At 40.2% G+C, this 23,005-nt stretch overlaps 4 protein-coding genes across 4 annotated transcripts; 3 read left to right on the top strand and 1 right to left on the bottom strand.

Annotated features, from left to right (window-relative positions):
- The first annotated feature begins 6,535 nt into the window (after nucleotides 1–6,535).
- On the top strand, nucleotides 6,536–9,339 carry LOC124469686 (putative violet-sensitive opsin). The gene is made up of 5 exons (XM_047023134.1): nucleotides 6,536–6,908; nucleotides 7,030–7,198; nucleotides 7,639–7,804; nucleotides 8,032–8,271; nucleotides 8,431–9,339. Exons 1-5 carry the CDS (start codon nucleotides 6,569–6,571, stop codon nucleotides 8,527–8,529), a joined length of 1,014 nt encoding a protein of 337 aa, XP_046879090.1. The 5' UTR covers nucleotides 6,536–6,568; the 3' UTR covers nucleotides 8,530–9,339.
- An 821-nt stretch (nucleotides 9,340–10,160) lies between these two features.
- Nucleotides 10,161–12,539, top strand: LOC124469405 (putative violet-sensitive opsin). The gene is made up of 5 exons (XM_047022673.1): nucleotides 10,161–10,500; nucleotides 10,629–10,797; nucleotides 11,041–11,206; nucleotides 11,621–11,860; nucleotides 11,958–12,539. The coding sequence occupies exons 1-5, from the start codon at nucleotides 10,161–10,163 to the stop codon at nucleotides 12,054–12,056; spliced, it is 1,014 nt and encodes a 337-aa protein (XP_046878629.1). The 3' UTR covers nucleotides 12,057–12,539.
- Nucleotides 12,540–16,409: 3,870 nt separating this feature from the next.
- LOC124469410 (ultraviolet-sensitive opsin-like) lies at nucleotides 16,410–18,291 on the top strand. The gene is made up of 5 exons (XM_047022682.1): nucleotides 16,410–16,749; nucleotides 16,858–17,026; nucleotides 17,370–17,535; nucleotides 17,816–18,055; nucleotides 18,144–18,291. The coding sequence occupies exons 1-5, from the start codon at nucleotides 16,410–16,412 to the stop codon at nucleotides 18,240–18,242; spliced, it is 1,014 nt and encodes a 337-aa protein (XP_046878638.1). The 3' UTR covers nucleotides 18,243–18,291.
- A 184-nt stretch (nucleotides 18,292–18,475) lies between these two features.
- On the bottom strand, nucleotides 18,476–22,337 carry calua (calumenin a). The gene is made up of 7 exons (XM_047022569.1): nucleotides 22,217–22,337; nucleotides 21,406–21,624; nucleotides 21,008–21,201; nucleotides 20,714–20,880; nucleotides 20,554–20,614; nucleotides 20,190–20,389; nucleotides 18,476–20,098 (listed from the first exon to the last, which is right to left on the bottom strand). The coding sequence occupies exons 2-7, from the start codon at nucleotides 21,621–21,623 to the stop codon at nucleotides 19,994–19,996; spliced, it is 945 nt and encodes a 314-aa protein (XP_046878525.1). The 5' UTR covers nucleotide 21,624; nucleotides 22,217–22,337; the 3' UTR covers nucleotides 18,476–19,993.
- Nucleotides 22,338–23,005: the final 668 nt, after the last annotated feature.

Raw genomic sequence — 23,005 nt, 5'->3', positions numbered from 1 at the left:
AATCAGTGTGGTTTTAGTGGTGGCATGTGAAAATGGTATTCAAGCAGGGGCAAAATACGTTTTTTAAGTTTTCATAAATATAGATCACAGTTCACTGTATCGATGAAATAATGTAATTTACACGATCACATGTACAGTTGCACTAACTGAAATACTTGACTAATGACTTGTCTATGTGATTAATGGAGCATCCAAACTGTTTGTCAAGCCTCTTACCAGCTCTCTTGAGTCTGCTGAGCCTTCAAGAAGGGTCTTAGACTTTCCTCCTTAGCCCCTTCCCAAATTCATCAATACAGACATGGTCTAAGATACTGAAGTGAGCATAAATATTCAGTCATTCATTCAACCTGCTACTCACGCAGTAACTTTCTTGGTAACCTACTCGTTCACCTATTTACTCATAATGCATTTGTAACGTTGGAATGACCAGACATCATCTTTAATTGGATGTTATAAAATTACTGTAGATTTCTGAGTGTTAATACCCTCTCAAGGTCACCTTTGACTATCTGAGTAAAGGGTTCTAGTGACTGAGAGGCAGTTGAATCCCTGGTAGCAAACATGTTTTTTTTTAGCTACATACACGTTTTAAATGCTCTGGAGTCTTGGGGAATACTCTTAAGTCAGTGTGTAACATTCTGAAGCCTTTTTTTTTTTTTTTTGAAGATACCACAAATGCCAAGTTAAGAAAGCACATTTTAGTTATTTTGTTTCCATGGTGCACAATGCCATCAGCTTTCATCAACACACTCAAGTTACAAATAAATAATTTCAAAATTTCAGAAATTTGTCTTCAACTCTTTATTTTCCATCTGCTTTTCAAAGTCAAATATGTACCATAATAGTAGGTAAGTGCAGATGTTGTTTGGGTGAGGCGCTGTTGCAGACCACCCCCAAATCCAGGTCGTAACATACCCATGCATTTGAAACATACAGCTTGGTTATGATACAACCCCGGGTCTGGGGATGACATCTCTTTTAGCTGTTCACTCACTTCCCTTGCGTTAGTACCTATATTCAAGCAAAGTAGAGCAAGCAGATTGTAACAAGATACACATACACATGCAATTATGGTTAGATTCATGTTTTTTGTAACTTACATTCCACAAAAACACTTGAAAGTTTGATGTTTCCCTTCCAATAAATATAAATGACCGATGTCTTGTAAATATTATACCATTGCGCAAATCAAAGAAATTAACCAGAGTGACCATTGACTGTTAGAAGAACAGTCCTAAAATAATATTCCATTTTTTATTTCAATATAAACAGTCAGTTTGAAAATAAAAAATATCCCTTAATTTTCTTTAAATCAAAAAGGTTTTTACAGAACACATTTAAAGACAACCACACTTGGAAGGTTCCATTTACAAATGGTGAACTAAAAAAATGAAACATACCTGTGTGTCAGGAGAGCCTTTGCCTCATGTGAGATATGATTCATCAAAGTAACTGAACCAGCACCTTACCTGGCACACCTTTTAGTCTGTACTGACCTACCAACACAGAGACAGAGAAAGAGATAGGGAAAGGGAGAGAGAGATAGCGAGACAAAAGTACACAGAAAGTGAAGAGTTACCAAAGAAAACAGAAGGGACAGAGGGGAGGTATATAAAAGGAGGGTGTTATGGTAAGTAGTAGAGGAGGAGATTGAACTCTTTGTCCCATCCTGAGATTAGCTAACCTGACACAGAATCAAAATTTACACTAATGGGATAAACCTGTAGTTTGGTGCTTATCCCAGGATTTGTTGGGATTAGGAGGATTGGCCAGGTATATTTCAGGTTAAACCATATTAAAGGCTGATCCCTGAGCTTGTGGCATCCTAAGACTCTTGTGTCCTGTTTGTGACATTGGCCTGATAGACATGGCATTGTCAAGTTGGAAGGCTTCACATGGCAGGACACTAAGAGGGAGGAGCATGACGACAAACCTAGGCCACTTACCTGGAGAACACCTGTCATATCTACTGTCCTTCTATGAATTTCAGGGAGTAAATCCACTATCCAATGCCATGATGTATTAAATACCCTGATGCTGGTGAAGTATTGCTTTCAAGTATTGTTTCCAAAAATGGTCTTTCTTTGTTTTCTTTGTTATATATATCATTTTTAGTGCCTGTAGGGGAAACATCTGGACAAATCACTGTAAATTTTAAGAAAAGGGGAAAATGTTATCAGTGACATGGCTTTACAGAGTACATATGTTGCCATGAGTGTTTGCATATTTCAAACATAAACTATGAAAACATTTACCTTTCCATATTGTTTGCTTTCCATACGTATTAATATCCTTAGAATGTATAGTGTACCACACTATACGTACACAGACAGCGAGATACAGTATTTTCAGAAAGGAAACAATGGTTTCAACAAGCGTTTCATCACCTGAAATTAAAACCTTCATGTCACCCAGATAAGGAGCACCTAAAAACATTTTTTTTGTATAACACTGAACATCATATACAGATAATGCTAACTAACTTTATTGGTTTTAGAAATTACAGGTAGATGCATGTGCTACTTCAGCATAGGCTTTATCGTACATGTCATGCCGTACCAAAAGCTACCTTGCTCCTTTCAGTCACACAACGCAATCCATGTGTCCAATCTCAAAAGAAGATCATTCTCATTTCACAAAAAAGACAGAAAGCAGCCCATCAACATTCCCCTCATACTATATATACGTTCATATTTCTCTAAAAGTTATCTCAAGCATGCCGTGTATTCCAAATGATCCACAATCAATACTCCACACACTGTACCCCCGCTCTACATACACTCACCACTGACTTGATCATTGATGCATAAACAGATCTGCAATGGCAGGAGGTCATGGTCTCAGGTGGAGCTTAACTGCTGTGTGATGCTTATACGTTTCATCCGGACGATCCGTTTTTTTCTTTAGATGGTCTTTGTCCGTCATGATCTTTAAGAGGTTTATGAAAGCTTTAAGACACTTTATAAAGCAGTAGCCACTGTAACATCATTTGGTTTTCAGTCGAGAGTAGCAGAGCTGACAGACAGGAGAGAAGATGGGGAAGTTATTCCAGCTGTAGGAGAACATCTCTAAGGTGGATCGATTTGAGCAATACCAACACTTGGTTATTGGTCTTCTACATGGAAGCTGTCATTATGGGTTTTGTTGTACTGGCTACTGGGCTTATTCTGGTTATGAGTGCTAACAAGTCTCTCTGAGATAAAGGGAATTGTAGAAGGGGATGAATTTACTTACTTATGAGAACACTGAGCACTGTGTGCTGAGCTCATAGTGCTCAGTGGTATTGTTTACACATTGAACAAGGGTAATACCGCATGTGAACTCGCCCTCAACCAACCAACTAGATTCAGGGTATGAAAAGCATCATCATACAGGCCAAGGGTTTAGGGCCATTTTGTTATTTGTGCAACAATGCTCAGTTCAGTTTATTGTTATTGTAATTGGTGGGTGTGGTTACTGTCCATGAGAGGGAGGCAGAAAGGGGGGAGGGGGGGGGGGGCACTGTTCAGAAGCCTCACAGCCTGTGGATACAGATTGTTGGTCTGTCTTGATGTTCTGGCCCATATGGACCTGTACCTTCTACCTGAGGGCAGCAGGAGGAACAGATGGTGAGCTGGGTGGGGACGGTCCCACAGGATGTTGTGCACTCTCCTCAGACAGCGGGTGGCGTAGATGGTACTGATCTCGGGGAGAGTCGTCCTAATGATTGTCGCCGCAGTTTTTTCCCCCCCGTTGGAGTGCCTGCTGTTCAGCCTTAGTGCAGCTGGAAAACCACACTAAGAAACCATAGGTTAACACACTGCTGATGGCACAGTTGTAAAAGTTTGCCATCAGTGGTTTCGGGATGTTGGCGCTCCTCAGTTTCCTCAGATAGTAGAGGCGTTGTTGGGCTTTTCCCACAGCTAAGGCAGTGTGAGTACCCCAGGACAGGTTTTCAGTCATAGTCACCCCAAGGAACTTAAAGTTGGGCACCCTCTCTACCTCGTCTGCGCCAATAGAGAGTGTCGGATGGTTATTTTTTCCGCATGTGCGGAAATCTATAATGATCTCCTTGGTCTTGTTGATGTTCGACACCAGGTTATTGCAGTGGCACCATGACGCCAGGTGTTGCACCTCATCCCTGTCGGCAGTCTCATTGTTGTTGTTAATGAGACTGAGCACTGTGGTGTCGTCGGCAAATTTGACAATGAGATTGAAGGAGGAAGAGGCAAGGCAGTAATGCGTCTACAAAGTATAGAGCAGGGGGCTCAGCAAACACCCGTGGGGGGCCCAGGTGATAATGAAAAGGGTGGAGAAGGTGTTCTTTTCCACTCTGACCCTCTGCGTGCCATTAGTTAAAAAGTCAGCAATTCAGTTGCACAGTATGGTGTCTAATCCAAGATTATTTAACTTGGGCCGGAGTTTGAATGGCCGGAAGGTGTTAAAAGCCAAACAGTAGTCCACAAAGACGAGCCGTGCAGAGGTGTTCTTCTGCTCCAGGTGCTCCAGTAGTGTGTGGAGCACAATGGCAATGGCATCCTCAGTTGATCTGTTCTCCCTGAATGCAAATTGATATGGATCAAGTGATGGTTGAGATAGCTGCTTTAAAATCTTTGATGACTAGTCTCTAAGCATTTTGCAGGAATGGAGGTGAGTGCCACAGGTCTGTAGTCATTTAGACATGTGACCTTAGACTGTTTGGGGATGGGGACTATTATAGCGGCCTTGAAGCAGGCTGGGACCCATGATGTAGCCAGCCACATGTTACATATGCCGGAAAAGACGTCTCTTAGCACCCGGCCCAGCACTCCGTCTGGTCCAGGTGCTTTCCTAATGTTAATTCTGCGGAAGACACATCTCACCTCATGTGTGCTCAGGACCGGGGAGGAGTCCGTTGGGAGTAGGGGGGGCAGGACAGGGTCTGTGTTTTCCCTGTCAAAAACACAAAAGTCACTAGACCCAGATACCTTTAAATACCCTGACCAAGATGTAACACAGGTACTTTTGTCTATGGAAGGCAATTACGGTCGCACAGGAAGCCTTTAAGAGATGGAAAAGAGTGGAGGCCCGCAAGTCCTCTGGAGCGCTTGTAAGGCCTTTTGATGATGTTGACAGTGAAATTCTTAGCGGCATTCTCACTCAAATTTCGAGACTTCGAGACCCAAATCAAAATTCTGATGTGACAGATCAATTAGGAATCACTTTCTCTCTTAAAGGCTGTCCTCCTGACCCTTTTGGTCTTTTTAAATCTAACAATTTGTATTATCCGTGTGGTCCTTTTGCCATTATAAATGCTATCCTTTCCCGGTTTTCTGCAACCACATTGCGCGCGCATCCCGAATGTTTACAAACAAAATATAGGTCTATAAAAAAAGAATTTTGTATTTAGAGCGAGCGCAAGATGCAATGGTTATTTATAGTAGAAATTGGTGCATATCGCGCGTCCTGATTGAGTCCCGGAGGGGGGCTGGGGGGTGGGGGTGGGGGTGGGGGGGGGAGGCACCTCCCGGAAATGAGTCTCTGCAGGTTGGGATGTCTGCAGTCAGGAAGATCAAATCCCAATTGTCACTTTTGTTTCTCTATAGATATGGCAGGACTTGCAAAGGGAAACCATCCCTGCAGTACTCCATCAGTCGGACTTCAAAGTACATTGGCTGGATGGAAGCCACTCAGGTGAACATGACGGCCCTCCATGGTGATGCTGCTTAGCAGCCGGGTTTAGAAGACTGAGGGGAATAATGGAAGGATAAACCAAAAATATGGAGATATCCTCTTAGAAAATCTACAGAGTGCACAGAACTTCCGACTGAGGCAAAGATTCACCTTAAAGCATGACAACCTAAAGCTCACAACCCCAAGAGAAAATCAGTCGACAGGCACACTTGTTTTCTATTTATTCTGATTTAATAAAACCTGCAAGGAATAATAGGGAAACATGTACAATGCAGGTAGAAGCATGTCGCAAATGATACAATAATGTACTGGCTGCCAAAGAGCTTCTACAAAGCATGACTGTCTAGTCATGTAAATCTTTTAGACACAAAGTATTACATTTTCTCCCCTAACTAGAGGAGCAGAAAACACCTTAACTTTAGTTTATTTCAAATACGATCTAATAAATCCAATTAGATTAATTTGTAATTCCTTTACAACAGGGGTAAGACAGCTAATGACCGTCCCCAAAACACTACGTCAGTTAAATAATTGAGGTAATGCTGAGGCAATTCCATGGTGTATAGACTTGCTTACTTTCACAATTTATTATTAATTCACCATACTGATATACAAGACCAAGATATGTGAAATATCAATACAACCTCAATGCCTACTGCATAGTCAAATATTAACCAAATGTCCTCTTCATGAATCACTCATTCTGACTAAATGGAACGAACAGGGTAGAGTTTGGCTGGTTGTCAGGGCACCACCATGTCAGATGTATCTTAAGCCGATTACTTTTAGGAAATGTAAACCATTAGGGTAATTGATCTTGTAGTTTGTGATAGTTTTGTGACAGTATAAAAACATCCTCTCCAGATTCACACACAACATCTCAATCAGAGGGTCTTGTCAGACAGGAGGACTCAAGATGGGGAAGGTTTTCTATTTGTATGAGAACATCTCCAAGATCAGCCCTTTTGAGGGGCCACAGTACCACTTGGCACCTGTGTGGGTTTTCTATCTGCAAGCTGCCTTCATGGGCACTGTCTTCTTTGTTGGAACACCTCTAAACTTCGTTGTTCTACTGGTGACAGTGAAATACAAGAAACTGAGGCAGCCCTTGAACTACATCCTGGTCAATATTTCTTTTGCTGGCTTCTTGGCCTTGTTAATCTCAGTGTTTCAAGTGTTCCTTGCCAGTTGCAAAGGATACTTTTTTATGGGCCACATGGCCTGTTCTTTAGAAACATGGATGGGATCCGTAGCAGGTAAAAAGAGTATACAATGAGAATAACTTTCGTATCAAATGCACAAATCTCAGGATCATTAGATCTAAATGTATGTGAATTTCTGTTATTACTTTCTGTTTCTTCAATTCCTTTTCATCAGGATTGGTGACAGGATGGTCCTTGGCTGTCCTTGCCTTTGAGAGATATGTGGTCATCTGTAAACCCTTTGGCCAGTTCAAGTTTGGGAGCAGCCAGGCTACGGCAGCGGTGGCCTTCACCTGGTTCATGGGCCTGGGGTGTTCCTCCCCACCATTCTTTGGCTGGAGCAGGTAACTAAGCTTGATTTGCCATCTGACTTACATTTACATTTTACATTTAGGCATTTAGCAGACGCTGTTATCCAGAGCGACTTACAGTAAGTACAGGGACATTCCCCCGAGGCAAGTAGAGTGAAGTGCCTTCCCCAAAGACACAACGTCATTTGGCATGGCCGGGAATCGAATGGCAACCTTCTGATTGGTAGCCCGATTCCCTAACCGCTCAGCCATCTGACCCCCTTGTACCTTAGAATATGACCATTTGCTGCACCACAAGAGCTGGGTAATGGTAACCACACAGTTGATCTTGTTCAGGATATTGTTCAGATAACAACTGTGATCACACATTCTGAAAAATGCGATGGAGGTGGTGTCAAGTTCTCAAAACTGTACACCTCTCAATATGTCAATGCATATGTCAATATGTACATTGTTGTTCTTTGGTTTTCCAGGTTCATTCCTGAGGGTCTGGGTTGCTCCTGTGGACCTGACTGGTACACTCATAATGAAGAGTTCCACTGCACAAGCTACACCTGGTTCCTGATGGTGACCTGCTTTGTCATGCCCATTACCGTTATTGTCTTCTCTTATGGCCAACTTCTGGGTGCACTGCGAGCTGTAAGTTCAACGCTTTAATACATCCATAAAAAACACTATTGAATATTTTGCATTATCGAACTGGTGTGATGAAATGACATAAAAAGGTTTGACTTTTAACTAAAATGTGATTTGTATGAAAATCTAAATGAAGGAATAACAGTTGCAGAATAATGATGAAGTCGTATAATCAAGCGCTCAAGCCGTACTGTTTGAGAGAGACTCTGCTTTGTCATGTGTTTCTGTAGGTGGCAGCTCAGCAGGCTGAATCAGCCTCCACTCAGAAGGCTGAGAAAGAAGTCTCCAGGATGATTATTGTGATGGTGGGCTCCTTTATAGTGTGCTACTGCCCCTATGCCCTAGCAGCCCTGTACTTTGCACTCTCAACCAGCGAGGACAAAGACTACCGCTTGGTCACCATCCCAGCATTCTTTACTAAGAGCTCCTGTGTGTACAATCCCCTCATCTATGCTTTCATGAACAAACAGGTAGGAAGGACTGGCATGCACACACACACACAAACACACACATGCACTCTTGTATGCATGTGCAGGTGCGCACACTCAAACACACACATATACACACACAAACACACACACACACATATACATGTTCTATAACGGTGCCTCCGTTCCTCCACTCCTCAGTTTAACGCTTGCATCATGGAGACAGTATTTGGGAAGAAGATGGAGGAGACATCTGAGGTGTCCTCTAAGACTGAAACCTCCACAGTCTCCACTGCATAAGGCCTGCCAGCTGAGTTGCTGTGTACTTAGTTTGAGCAGGCAGCACACATGCTCATCCCCATCATATACTTCTTCTACATACCTTTTGTTGGATAGGTATGAAGAGTACTGCATATCCTTGTAAATACCTATTATTTGACCAGAAATGCTATAATCAGGGGGATAATATTGCCTGGTTTTCTCAGTTACTTTTACAGCAGTGTCTGTATTGCAAATGTGCAAAGCAAAATAAAGAAGAAACATAATAGAAAAATTTAGTTTTGATAGCATTTTTACTAGTAATAAGCAGTCCCAAAGAAAGAACAAAGAACAGTTATTTTATGTTTCTAAAAGGTTCAGCAGGTGTACAACTGACTTTCTCTGCATGTAAATTAAATACTAATTTAAACCATCCTCCAGGACCTCAGAATGTTGTGAAAACATCTTATTTTAAACAACTTATCTTCACCTTATGCTAAAACCTTGTGTTAGATATATCTTCAAAAATACAGTTTTTTTTTACAGGCTGAAAACCATATGATACCCAGCCTAAACCAGGTCAACATACCCAGTCCCAGTCCCATCTTGAAGTCATACATCTGTATGTGAGTCCCCTAACCCTGTGACTGCTAAGCTTTGAACGCTTGATGGAAATGGCAGGTCATGTTTCCAAGGCAACTTTGCTGTATGCATGACATGAAAAAACAAATGACGTAATGCATGACATGACTGATCATATCATCCAATGTTCAAATTTAAAATGGATTTCTGTCAGCCGTATCATAGGTAACATTGTACCAAAAGCGTTCCATGGAATGTATTGTATAATATTTAACCGGAATAAATAGCTTAATTGCACTTTGTCCATGTGTGGATTTTCCTTCTATATAGAATTTAATTTAAACATATTCCAAACTGATGATTGACAACATAAATACAAAATTCAACCAGGCGTCCTGATATTTTATTATAGATAATCTGCAACGAGGAATTGTAGAATCTGTCCAGGTCTGCATTTTGGTGGAACCATACCCAAGGAGATTGAAATCTGGATTTGCAGCCAAACACTGCCCCACCTACTTTCACTCACCCCCCCCCCCCCCCCCCCCCCCCCTAATACTACACCAGCAGGTGCACCTTAATGTCAAGGTCCTTTTATAACAAGATTGACTAATTATTTTAGTTTGTAATTGGTTCATGGGTAAGACAGTTAATTCCTAATAAAAGAAGCCAAAAGATTGTTTACACAGAGTCATTCACATGGAATGTGAACTCCCTTCTACATTTACAACTTTTCTCAGTTTTCATCCATCCAAGACATGGATGTGTTTAAGAATAGTATATATGCAATAATACCAACAAATCTTATATGCCTACCGCATAAGCTCAAATGAAAACATCCATAGTTTTGAAAATCACCAATTCACTAATTACAAAGAATGAGATTACACAGTGGGACAGATTGCAAGTGCTTGCGTCATGGTGCTAAACTGAAGGGTGAGCCTTTATCCATTGTCTAGGAAATTGGACACGTTAATCTTGTTGGTCACCGTTTTAGTGGTAATTGGTAAGTGACAGTATAAAAACATCCTCTCTAGATTCAAAAACACACCGTCTTAGTCAGAGAGTCTTGTCAGACAGGAGGATTCAAGATGGGGAAGTACTTCCACTTGTATGAGAACATCTCCAACATCAGCCCTTTCGAGGGGCCACAGTACTACTTGGCACCTTTATGGGCTTTCTATCTGCAAGCTGCCTTCATGGGCACTGTCTTCTTTGTTGGAACACCTCTAAACTTCGTTGTTCTACTTGTGACAGTGAAATACAAGAAACTGAGGCAGCCCTTGAACTACATCCTGGTCAATATTTCTTTTGCTGGCTTCTTAGCCTTGATATTCTCAGTGTTTCAAGTGTTCATTGCCAGTTGCAGAGGATACTTTTTCCAGGGCCCTTTTGCTTGTGGTGTAGAAACATGGATTGGATCTGTAGCAGGTAAAACCTTTTTTTATTATTTTTTATTATTATTTACTGCTAAGATTATTCTAAGGACCATGAAATCAACGTTCATGTGAACATCTGTTATTTCTTTATTTTGTGTTTTAAAACTTCCTTTTCATCAGGATTGGTGACAGGATGGTCCTTGGCTGTCCTTGCCTTGGAGAGATATGTGGTCATCTGCAAACCTTTAGGCCAGTTCAAGTTTGGGAGCAGCCAGGCTGGGGCAGCTGTGGCCTTCACCTGGTTCATGGGAATTGCATGTTCCACCCCACCATTCTTTGGCTGGAGCAGGTAACCAAGCTTAATTTGCCATCTGACTTTGTACCTTAGTCTGGATACATTTAGGATGTAATTCAGTTGAACTGTGGTGTAGGTGTAGTCCAGGGTGTACAAGAGCTATGATGATAGCCATAAACCATACAACTGACTATCTTTATAATGATAACACTTATTTACACAAATTATTTTCAATAGCAAGTCCTGAACTATGCGGTGTGTGTCAATTTCTATAAGTTGTACCTTTTGGTTTTCCAGGTTCATTCCTGAGGGTCTGGGTTGCTCCTGTGGACCTGACTGGTACACTCACAATGAAGAGTACCACTGCACAAGCTACACCTACTTCCTGATTGTGACCTGCTTCATAATGCCCATGACCATCATTATCTTCTCTTACGCCCAACTTCTGGGTGCACTGCGAGCTGTAAGTACAATCACTATCCATGTATGATACTACCATACTGGTGTGATGACATGACATTGATTTAAATTAAACTAAAATGAGATGTAACTATTTATTAGTATTACTTTGATAACATACTGTGGACAGAAACTATTTTTTATAATTGTATTTTTAAAGACATTATGTTGTAGGGTAGCTTAATCATTTGGTTTCCCTGTAGTGTATCCAATATCAGAAGATACAAGTCTTAAATAAATTTTCAATACCTTTAGCATTTTCCTTTATTTAACTTTTGTGCAAGTGGGGAATATGGGTCGCTAGTCTAAATCTGATGATTGACTGTAAATTGCAGTCAAATGCAATCCTTTTGCAGGCTCTGAACAATCTATTCTTCGTAATGATGCACAGTGTTGGTTTTGTCACGTGTTTCTGTAGGTGGCAGCTCAGCAGGCTGAATCAGCCTCCACTCAGAAGGCTGAGAAGGAAGTCTCCAGGATGGTCATTGTGATGGTGGGCTCCTTTGTAGTGTGCTATGCCCCCTATGCTATTACAGCAATGTGGTTTGGCATTGCGGATGATAAAAACAAAGATTATCGCATGGTCACCATCCCAGCATTCTTTACGAAGAGTTCCTGTGTATATAATCCTCTAATCTATGCCTTCATGAACAAACAGGTATGTATTACTGTCACAGACATACACACACATTTGCACTTATGATTGCATGCACCGACACACATGCACATAACGCGTGTATTTCCACCCCCCTCAGTTCAATGCGTGCATCATGGAGACAGTATTTGGGAAGAAGATGGAGGAGACATCTGAGGTGTCCTCCAAGACTGAAACCTCCACAGTCTCCACTGCATAAGGCCTGCCAGCTGAGTTGCTATGTAAAACGGGCAACAGGCATGATCCTTCCCAACATGCAGTTCTCCCACATACTCAATGTCTGATATAAGTCTACAGTATATCCTTATACATGCCTCGTTTTCCCACAAAAATGCTGCTATCAAGATGATAATATTGCTTGATATATTCTGTTACTTTTAAAGCTTAGTATACATTGCAAATGTCAATAAGGTCAAAAAGCAAAAGGTCAAAATTAAATAAATGAAAAGAAGAATTATGTTTCAATAACTTTTACTTTCACAGAAAGCAGTACATGAGAAACACCAAGAAAAATCATATTGTGGAAACTTAGTCTGTGAAACCTTTTGTAATCGCCTTATGCAAAAATAAATGTTGTTTGTGTATGTACATTGTCGGTCCATTTGAAACTGAAGGCCAATATCTTTAAAAAAAAAAGTTTTTCTTTACAGGATAAGCTTTGTGATACATAGCATTCACCAGGTCAGTTTACCCAGTTCGATCATTAAGATGTAAATCCCTTGTGAGTCTCTAAACCTTTTATCTGCCAGGCTTTAAATACATGGCACTTAATGGGAAATGGTAGGTTATCCAATGTTCATATTTAATGAATGATTGAATCATTAATGAATAAATAGTTTCATTGCACTTTCTCCATTTGTGGACATCCCCTATGTAACCTACATATCTTTCATAATTCAATGTTTCTTTAATTTATGGTATCATTATGAACTTCAAATGTCACATGCAACTATGAAAAAGTGAACACAAGACATATGCAGATTTCATTCATCAGACTGGATTATAAAAAACCCTGATTTATTATTTAGTAGAGTAAAACAGAACAGAATGGAGTAGAGTGCAGTGGACTTGAGTTTAGCGAAACGTTTTGGATCCCAGGAGGAAATGACTGTTAAAGCCGCATTAATATGCAATAAACAAAATATTGGAAATTAGCTGGACACAATCCTGGTAAATGCAAAACATGCCCAACTGTGTGCAACACGATGGTATCTGTAAAGTGTCCACAGTAGATAACAGATTTGAGTCCATGGTATCTGTAAAGTGTCCACTGTAGATAACAGATTTGAGTCCATGGTATCTGTAAAGTGTCCACAGTAGATAACAGATTTGAGTCCATGGTATCTGTAAAGTGTCCACAGTAGATAACAGATTTGAGTCCATGGTATCTGTAGAGTGTCCACAGTAGATAACAGATTTGAGTCCATGGTATCTGTAGAGTGTCCACAGTAGATAACAGATTTGAGTCCATGGTATCTGTAAAGTGTCCACAGTAGATAACAGATTTGAGTCCATGGTATCTGTAGAGTGTCCACAGTAGATAACAGATTTGAGTCCATGGTATCTGTAGAGTGTCCACAGTAGATAACAGATTTGAGTCCATGGTATCTGTAGAGTGTCCACAGTAGATAACAGATTTGAGTCCATGGTATCTGTAGAGTGTCCACAGTAGATAACAGATTTGAGTCCATGGTATCTGTAGAGTGTCCACAGTAGATAACAGATTTGAGTCCATGGTATCTGTAGAGTGTCCACAGTAGATAACAGATTTGAGTCCATGGTATCTGTAGAGTGTCCACAGTAGATAACAGATTTGAGTCCATGGTATCTGTAGAGTGTCCACAGTAGATAACAGATTTGAGTCCATGGTATCTGTAGAGTGTCCACAGTAGATAACAGATTTGAGTCCATGGTATCTGTTAAGTGTCCACAGTAGATAACAGATTTGAGTCCATGGTATCTGTTAAGTGTCCACAGTAGATAACAGATTTGAGTCCATAGTATCTGTTAAGTGTCCACAGTAGATAACAGATTTGAGTCCATGGTATCTGTAGAGTGTCCACAGTAGATAACAGATTTGAGTCCATGGTATCTGTAAAGTGTCCACAGTAGATAACAGATTTGAGTCCATGGTATCTGTAGAGTGTCCACAGTAGATAACAGATTTGAGTCCATGGTATCTGTAGAGTGTCCACAGTAGATAACAGATTTGAGTCCATGGTATCTGTTAAGTGTCCACAGTAGATAACAGATTTGAGTCCATGGTATCTGTTAAGTGTCCACAGTAGATAACAGATTTGAGTCCATGGTGTCAAGACAGTCATGGGATGGATGAGGAAAGTTTTTGTCCGACTATTCATTAACGGACTGACTAAATCCAGTTGAGTTCTGGATTATTATCAATCTGCCGAATTGGAGAGAAAACAAGACCTAAATTACAACACAACACCCATCTTAGGTCTCAATCATTACATTACATTTACATTTAGCAGACGCTCTTATCCAGAGCGACTTACAGTAAGTGCAGGGACATTCCCCCCGAGGCAAGTAGGGTGAAGTGCCTTGCCCAAGCACACAACGTCATCTGGCACGGCGGGGAATCGATCCAGCAACCTTCTGATTACTAGCCCGACTCCCTCACCGCTCAGCCATCTGACTCCCCAATCAAGTCTCTCTTAGCTCTGAATTTCAGAGGACGGTGATTATAGTGAATGATGGAAAATAAAGATAACACACAGCCCATAGCTGTTTCTTATCATAGGCAGGTGGATACTACATCATAGAACTGTGACTGTCATCAGAACACAGTACATTACAGTAGGAACACACACGTGAATGGATAATAAGACTAAGTAATAATCTTATTAATAATTAATAATAATACGAATATTGAACAGATGATAAATGAATATCTGATAGTGATTAACATGAGCACATAGGAAATTCAATTTCTTCCACCGGATGCGTTGAATAGCAAACCGGTAACAACCTTCGGAACAACTCAGTCAAGGCCAGCCACACATGAAGGTTGTAGCTGCAGTGCTCTGTACCCTGCCCAGGGTGTCAGGAGAGATGCTGTCCATGATGACCACCACCTCTGTCCAAACTGAATCCCAGATAAGACAATAACACAATACATGTATTAAACAAACCCTGTTACTATGTGAAGAGTCAGTAATGATGACCACCTAATGTCCTCAGCCTGCCATGTGGTATGACGTTAAAACAAGTGTAAGTCCCTGTAAGATTAGGCAGGAATTGGACTGGTCAATGGTAAGACCATCAGCCCTAAATTAATCCTTGTGCTGCCTTTGCAAAGGTTCACAACGATCCATCGTTGTGTTGCGACAACTTTACCAAATACAAAAACAAATAAAAAGGATTTTATTTGAACCTTCGCAATGTGGGGGGTATGAAACAGCCCGACGGTTAAAAGAAAATGCTTCACTTTGTTTTTGTATGCGGTAAAGTTGTCACAATACGACGGTGGGTCACAATGACTGATAGGTCAGAATGACCCGAAGATAACTCAAGGGTTAAGCATGTTATACTTAGAAGATGATTTTCACCATAACTGTTAAACCTCTCATACAATACTTTTCAATACATGGCTACTTTTGCATTTGTAACAATAAATTGTACACAATTAATTGATAATTATCAAATAATGTTTTAACATGTTTATGTACAATAGACAAAGTCTGAAATTATTACAGTGATTTAAATGAGTATTATTAGCATAATAATAGTAAATAATAACCTTTATCTTAATGTTCTTGTCTGTTAAATATTCAAGCATTGATTTCCCTTTGAAACTAAACAGCACAACCTCAGGATATAGCACAGGAGTGAAATAAGCACAACTTTGTCTGCTGGTTCAACAACAGTACTGTTTTGTATTAAGTACATTGAGTACATTGACTACATTGAGTACATTGACTACATTGACTACATTGACTACATTGAGTACATTCAGTATTATCTTTTATTCTATAATATTTTATTTGTATTCTATATTATTTTATTCTATATTATTTTATAGTATTTTATATTGTTTAGCTCTGCCAGTATTTTGTTGTACATTTTCAACATTTTATCTTGTTTATTATGTTTACTGTATGCACCTGCCCACCAAAGTAAATTCCTTGTTTGTGACCTCTTACTTGCCGATCAAACGCTATTCTGTTTAAGATTCAGATTTGGTAATCTTTCCCAAACCGATCTTGTCTGCTCCCCCTCTTCATATTCTGTATCTCCCCAATTAGCAGAACGTATATTGTACCTAGATACAATATACCTCCTTCATCATACAAAAAGTGAAACTTTTTTTTACTCTGCTCTTCCCTCATGGCTCCTCTAAATGCGGATTACACGTGGTGGAGGAATGTGCACCTTAATCCTCCGATTTACTCTCATCCAGATCAAGAAAATCGTCTCCGGAGGCTCCGGAGGCTTGATCTTTAGCATATGTAATTGGTTTATGATCTTATAAAAAGGATCTTCCCAGACATGGCACTCTCAGACGGACACTCTGTGGAGACAAAGAGTTAAGATGGGGAAGCACTTCCATTTGTATGAGAACATCTCCAAGATCGACCCCTTTGAAGGACCACAGTACTATTTGGCTCCGGTGTGGGCTTTCTATCTGCAGGCTGCGTTCATGGGCTTTGTGTTCTTTGCTGGAACACCTTTAAACTTTGTTATTCTATTAGTGACAGCGAAATACAAGAAACTAAGGCAGCCTCTGAATTACATTCTGGTCAACATCTCGTTCGCAGGCTTTATTTTTGCTACGTTTTCTGTGAGTCAAGTGTTTGTCGCAAGTCTAAAAGGATACTATTTCCTGGGCCCTACATTATGTGCATTAGAAGCATGTATGGGATCAATAGCAGGTAAAATGCACTGTAGATCCAGCTATATTATCAAACATTTGATTTTGAAATCTTGTTTATGCTTTTAATTTGTTTCCTGATGTTTCTAAATATGTCTGTCCTTCTTAGGGTTGGTGACAGGTTGGTCGCTGGCTGTCCTTGCCTTTGAGAGATACGTGGTCATCTGTAAACCCTTTGGCCAGTTCAAGTTTGGGAGCACCCAGGCTGGGATAGCAGTGGGCTTCACCTGGTTCATGGGAGTTGGATGTTCCACCCCACCACTCTATGGCTGGAGCAGGTAACTAAGAATCTGATTATATCATTGTACCACAGTTTGGAACCATTCCATACACAATTAAATCATTACATTTCCAGAAATTACACCTGGATATATTTTAAAGTTTTAAATCAGGCTCAGATATATGGTATAATAAGATTGTCTAGAACAACTTTTGAAACCTTTTTTAAATAATTGTTGTTGAACTGTTAGTATAATAACCCGGCTTAACATGTCTTTCTTGTTGTAGATGTGATCCTTTCCAAACTGTTTAAGTTTGAAGAGTTTGGTGTATCAATTGAACATTTCAACAATCCCCCCCCTCCCCACTCCCAGCATGAGTCAACCAGTCTTGGTTTTCCAGGTTCATTCCTGAAGGTCTGGGTTGCGCCTGTGGACCTGACTGGTACACTCACAATGAAGAGTACCACTGCACAAGCTACACCTACTTCCTGATCGTGACCTGCTTCATGATGCCCCTATCCATCATTATCGTGTCTTATTCACAACTTCTGGGTGCACTGCGAGCTGTAAGTGAAATTACTCACATACAATATTGCATTAATGATATTATCATACTGGTGCGAGGACATGACATGAAACTAGTTTTAATTAAACCGAAATGTCATTAAACTATTTATTAAGGTTACCGTGCAAATCCAATGTGTTTGTTCTAGTACAAAAACAAACTGTCAGTGTGAACATTTGAAAAGGTGCAAATTGGGGATTTTAGCCAATCACTTTGCAGGCTTTGAACTACCTATTCTTCTTCATGATGCACAGTGTTGGTTTTGTCACGTGTTTCTGTAGGTGGCAGCTCAGCAGGCTGAATCAGCCTCCACTCAGAAGGCTGAGAAGGAAGTCTCCAGGATGGTCATTGTGATGGTGGGCTCCTTTGTAGTGTGCTATGCCCCCTATGCCATAGCAGGCTTGTACTTTGCATTCTCAACCAACGAGGACAAAGACTACCGCTTGGTCACCATCCCAGCAATGTTCTCTAAGAGCTCCTGTGTCTACAACCCTCTCATCTACGCATTCATGAACAAACAGGTGAATATATCCATCAATCAATTCATCTGTCAATCTGACTGTTAACGGAACCACCATTAGAATAATCAATGTTGTCTCTTTTTCTCAGTTCAATGCGTGTATCATGGAGACAGTGTTTGGGAAGAAGATTGATGAGTCATCTGAGGTTTCTTCCAAGACTGAAACCTCCACAGTCTCCACTGCATGAGGCCTGCAAACAGTGGTGTATAAAGGCATTTGAAAACCACCGGGTTTTCAAAACTGGGCTCTCTGTTTCCAGTATTGGTAATAAGTCTCCAGTTGTTTATGGCTCTCAAAAAATGTAATTTTCCCAAAATATGTAATTTTGCTATCTTTCTGAATGTATATTTTCAATTATATTTTGATCTGATTGGGATCAATTAATGAATCACTTAGATTATTTGTCAAGTGTGACTTGAGTGTGAGAAATAGAATAGGTTTATTGACTCTACTTCTTTATGTATTCTGAGGAATCACTACATATCGAATTAAATAAAGATGTATATATTGAAGCAGCATGCACGTTGTGGGGGAAATTCATGATTTGAACATTTAACACACATATTCACAAGGACGTATGCACAAGATGTACAGTATAATTGCAGCCACAAAGTACATTTGCCAATTTAGATTTTTATTAAGAAACAGGCTGTGTACTACAATACAGCATTTTGACCAAAACATAAACTGTACATTCTGTGCATGGAAAAAGAATGTGCTGTTTATGTGAAATAACAGTTTTAAATGACAGCGCAAGAAACATAACATGTAGTGGCAGTTCTGCAAGGCATTGATAGATGAGAAATAATTTACTTGAGAAAACTGAATTAAAACAAAACCAGTCTAATTAATGTTTATGCTTAACTCGTGAAGTAATAGCCCATATATTTTCAAAATTCTTGTGTAAGACAAACATGTTTTGGTCTGAAACGGGTTACACCATTTTAATTGTGAATGGAAATAGTGGCTGTAAGGCGGTAGCACTCTATTCACCCTTGCTTAAGGCTCTCCTGGCTGGTGGTTTTGTGCATATTGTGGGTGGCCTGATGGAACTCATGGTTGTCTAAATGCTGGCTGTGTATGTAGTTTGACTTTTCCATATGGATGTTGCTAATCAGCTAATGCCTTAGTAAAAGGAGAGATGGACAAACTCATAATGTGCCGTGAACACAATATGTTTCACCATCCATTTATTTTAAACATTTTGCTAACAATAATATCTTAACTATTTATTTAAGGTAGCATTAACACTTTGATAGGAACTGAACATTACTGTGTATAAATATGATTTGCTTCTATTTTAGGGCAGCTTCTATGTGCCGTTAGGTGTCGCCAGAGAGAGAAATGTATTTCCATGGCTCTAATCACATACTAGCGTGCAGAATCCAACACACGACTTCCATTGACCACATATGTGGGTGTAATATCACCAGCCAAATTTTGCTTCTGAAAAAGACTGGTGGATACCACCCTCAAGGAATTCTGAGGTGATCTGATGTTTCAGTCACATGTATATTTTGAAAGGCACACAATGGGTTGTTCTTTACTAAATAGGGGTCATGTGTAAACCTGTAAAAACAACTAATGCTTTCCTCATACCTATTAATAGTTTCAGGGGGAAAACAGTCCAAGATAATTTCTAAAATGAATATTCAGTGCTTCTGAGTGTATCATGTCAAATCTCAAAGTCAACAATAAAGAACATCAAGACTTTTACCAGTATGTCCTATCATAAAACTAGAAAATGTAACACATTCCCAATTAGAAAAGGCTTAAATGGAAGCCATACAATGTAAACACACCAGACTACTGTATCAAATGCCATCATGGATAGACTATCTATAGAAATTGTAGTGTTAGTATAGGTTTCATACAAAATAAATTATATTACTTATCAAATTAAGTTTAAAATTGGTTTGTCTAACTACACAAAATTACCTAAAACTCATCATGCCGTACTAGCGCCTCTCCAAAGTCAGTTGCTTGACTCCCGACAAACAGGTCATACTTGTTCAGGATTTCCTCCTTGGTTAGCTTTCCATCCTAAAGAATGAAGGAAGTCAAACCACTCTGATTAAACTGTTAACAGAGACACATGCAATACACACTGTAATCAGTGAGAGAGCAAATTCACCTTGTCGGAGTCTGACTCGTAAACTAGGTGTTTGGCCTCGGCTTCTGCGTGGTCGTAGTCTGATGGCAGGATCCAGTCCATGGTCTCCTCCCTATCCATCTTTCCATCTTTGTTCTTGTCCCGGAACTCTGAGAACTGCTCGCGCTCAGTTGCCACCCACTCCGGCTCCTCCATTTCATCCTCATGGTTGTACATGTCACCTAGGAGAGGAGGAGGATGGAAAATGGACATGGAAACGTGTTGTATGCGCCAGACATGAATAATGTGTGTTGTTTTATGACAGGCTTACTGTATGCTCCTTTTCAATGTTGTGTATTGCTTTTTCACAGTGCTACAGTTGTAAATTCAACTGTTCTGGTCTTACCAATGTACTCTTCCAGGTCAATAAAGCCGTCACCATTCTTATCAATATCTTCCATGGTTTCCTTTCATTGAAGCAGAAGGGGGAGAAATTATTTAGAACAAGGTGGTCTAGTTTTACTACATTTTAAAAACTTTCCAGCAGGTAGCATGTTCAAACTTACCAGCACCACAATATCTTTCATATGGTCATAGTCCTCAGGGTGAAGGAAAGCTGTAAACTCCTCTTTGTTAGCGATCTGGTCTTCATTTTTGTCTGCCATTTTGAACCGCCTTTCATCTCTAGCCATCATCCTCTGATAGTCGTAGCTATCGTCTGGCTCTGGGTCATCTGGTTGACAGGAAGTAGTCTTGTTTATGTCAAGTCAATCATTGGAAGACATACATGTAAAAGGCCTTTCATAATGCCCCAAGGAGTTCATCTACTGGGCCAGTATTTGTGTAGTGGCCCTGCTTACCCAGATAGGTGCCATAAGTGACATTCCTGTACTCCTCCCATGAGATCATCCCATCGTTGTTCATGTCAAAGTCCTTCCACTGACGGTCCACATTGTCATAGATATACTTCTTTTGAGCTTTTTTGATCCAAGCTTTCAACTCAGCCTCAGTCACAAAACCATCCCCATCACCATCAATCTTACCCACAATTATCCTGGAGGAAGTGATCATGTCAATATCATTAACGTACAAAATACACAGCCCAGGTACAATCCCTGGTGCCTGGCAGAATGATGCCTGAGGATGGGGGAGTTAATTACCTCCCATGCAATTCCATGTACAGTACTTCCTTAATACATGGTTCCCTTTTGTTCAAACAGAATTGTGCATTTTAAGTGAGTGCATTTTCTTTCCTCACCCCAGTCTGCGTTTGCTCTCCTCCGGAGTGAGGTCATCAAAGGTCTTGGCCTGCTCCTTGCCCAGGAAAGCTTCATGGTCGTACTCGAAGCCTTCAGCGTCGACATGCTCCCGGCTGCTCAGCGGAGCCTCATGGTGAGTGCGCTCCTTCTTCTCTGTGGGCTTGCTGGTGGCGTAGACCACACAGAGGGCAAAGCACATCAGCAGTGGCCGGATCATTCTGTTAACAAGAGAGGAGAAGATTGTTGAGAGACACAACAAACCTACAACAGTACTGTTTACCATACAACACTGTTTGAGGGTCTAACAGGATGTAAACAGAAGCCTCTCATCTCAACACATCTAAATGAGGACCCAAAGTGCATGCTAAGAAGTTCGTTTTGGAGACTGACATTGCTGGGATGTTATCCACACATACTTGGAATTTTGAAATATGCATGATGACGAAATATTAATCAACATGAGTTGGTCATTTGAATTGCCTCAATGTTACAAGCATTTAACTTCCCACAAGAACAGTCAGTAGCCGAACATGGAAAGAAACATTAATATCTCAACTATTACGTTTACTGCATTTTGCATTATTCCATAATAGAAAATTCAACGTTTTAAGTTCGGTTAAATAAATTGTATTCACATTTTAAACTATATTTAAAGTGGCTATCCTTGACACCCATGTCTGCCCGCAAGCTCACAGATCAGCTGGTCTCAAGGAATGCGACAAGTAGCTCACTCAGGGAAAAAGAGTTACGCTCAATATAACACTGGCTGTCAAAGTGCTGTTACTACATCATTATAACAGATCTACCTACCTTACTGATTATTCCACATTAATGATAAGACCACGTTTTAAGCCTTCACACGTCTGATGTCCACCGACTCCAGAACCAAGCATCAATCCGTTTCCTACAGTCAGTTTCCAGATATAAACCAATGAGGTTGCTCATGCAGACCACCTCGAACATTGATTGGTCCACTTCAGCAGAACATTTTTTGGGAGATGACTTCATGGTACATAGCTCATCGCACTCGCAAGTGGTTGGCTAACAACAACAAACAGTAGTATTTGCCCCAATCTAAAATTTGAAACAGAATTTGTGGTGAAAACGCGACAGCTCATCACGGTTATCCGATTGGCTGCTACTTGCCACGTAGACAGCTGATAGTTAAAGCCATTTTAGCTTGATGGACACGAGCGCGTTTGTTAATTAGCCTTAGAACTAAATTGAACAAATAATTGATCACAATCCTTCAACTGAATAGTAAATATTGTCAGCAAACTGTGTGTTGACTTCCATTAGAATTGAGGATTATTTATAAAGCGAGCATCATGCCAAGCTAAATTAGCTTCACATTTAGGGTGTGTTTTGCTATTTCAGCATCTTAAGATGATTATCTCATCCACATAAAACACATTTTACTGTGTTTCCTTAAGATTTAGCTATTTGTTATCACAATCTTTCATTCTCAAAGTCATTACGTTTAGTCTATAAAAATAACAACAAAAAAACTAACCCTATAATCCTGTTCATAAGCGATTTTACCGCGGGTGCAGGGAGTAATAAGCAAATTTTAAGATCTATTAATTTTGGGAATGTTTA

This window comes from Hypomesus transpacificus, chromosome 7, assembly GCF_021917145.1.
Source record: "Hypomesus transpacificus isolate Combined female chromosome 7, fHypTra1, whole genome shotgun sequence".
Lineage (NCBI taxonomy): Eukaryota > Metazoa > Chordata > Actinopteri > Osmeriformes > Osmeridae > Hypomesus > Hypomesus transpacificus.
This window is presented reverse-complemented; position numbering and strand designations above follow the sequence as displayed.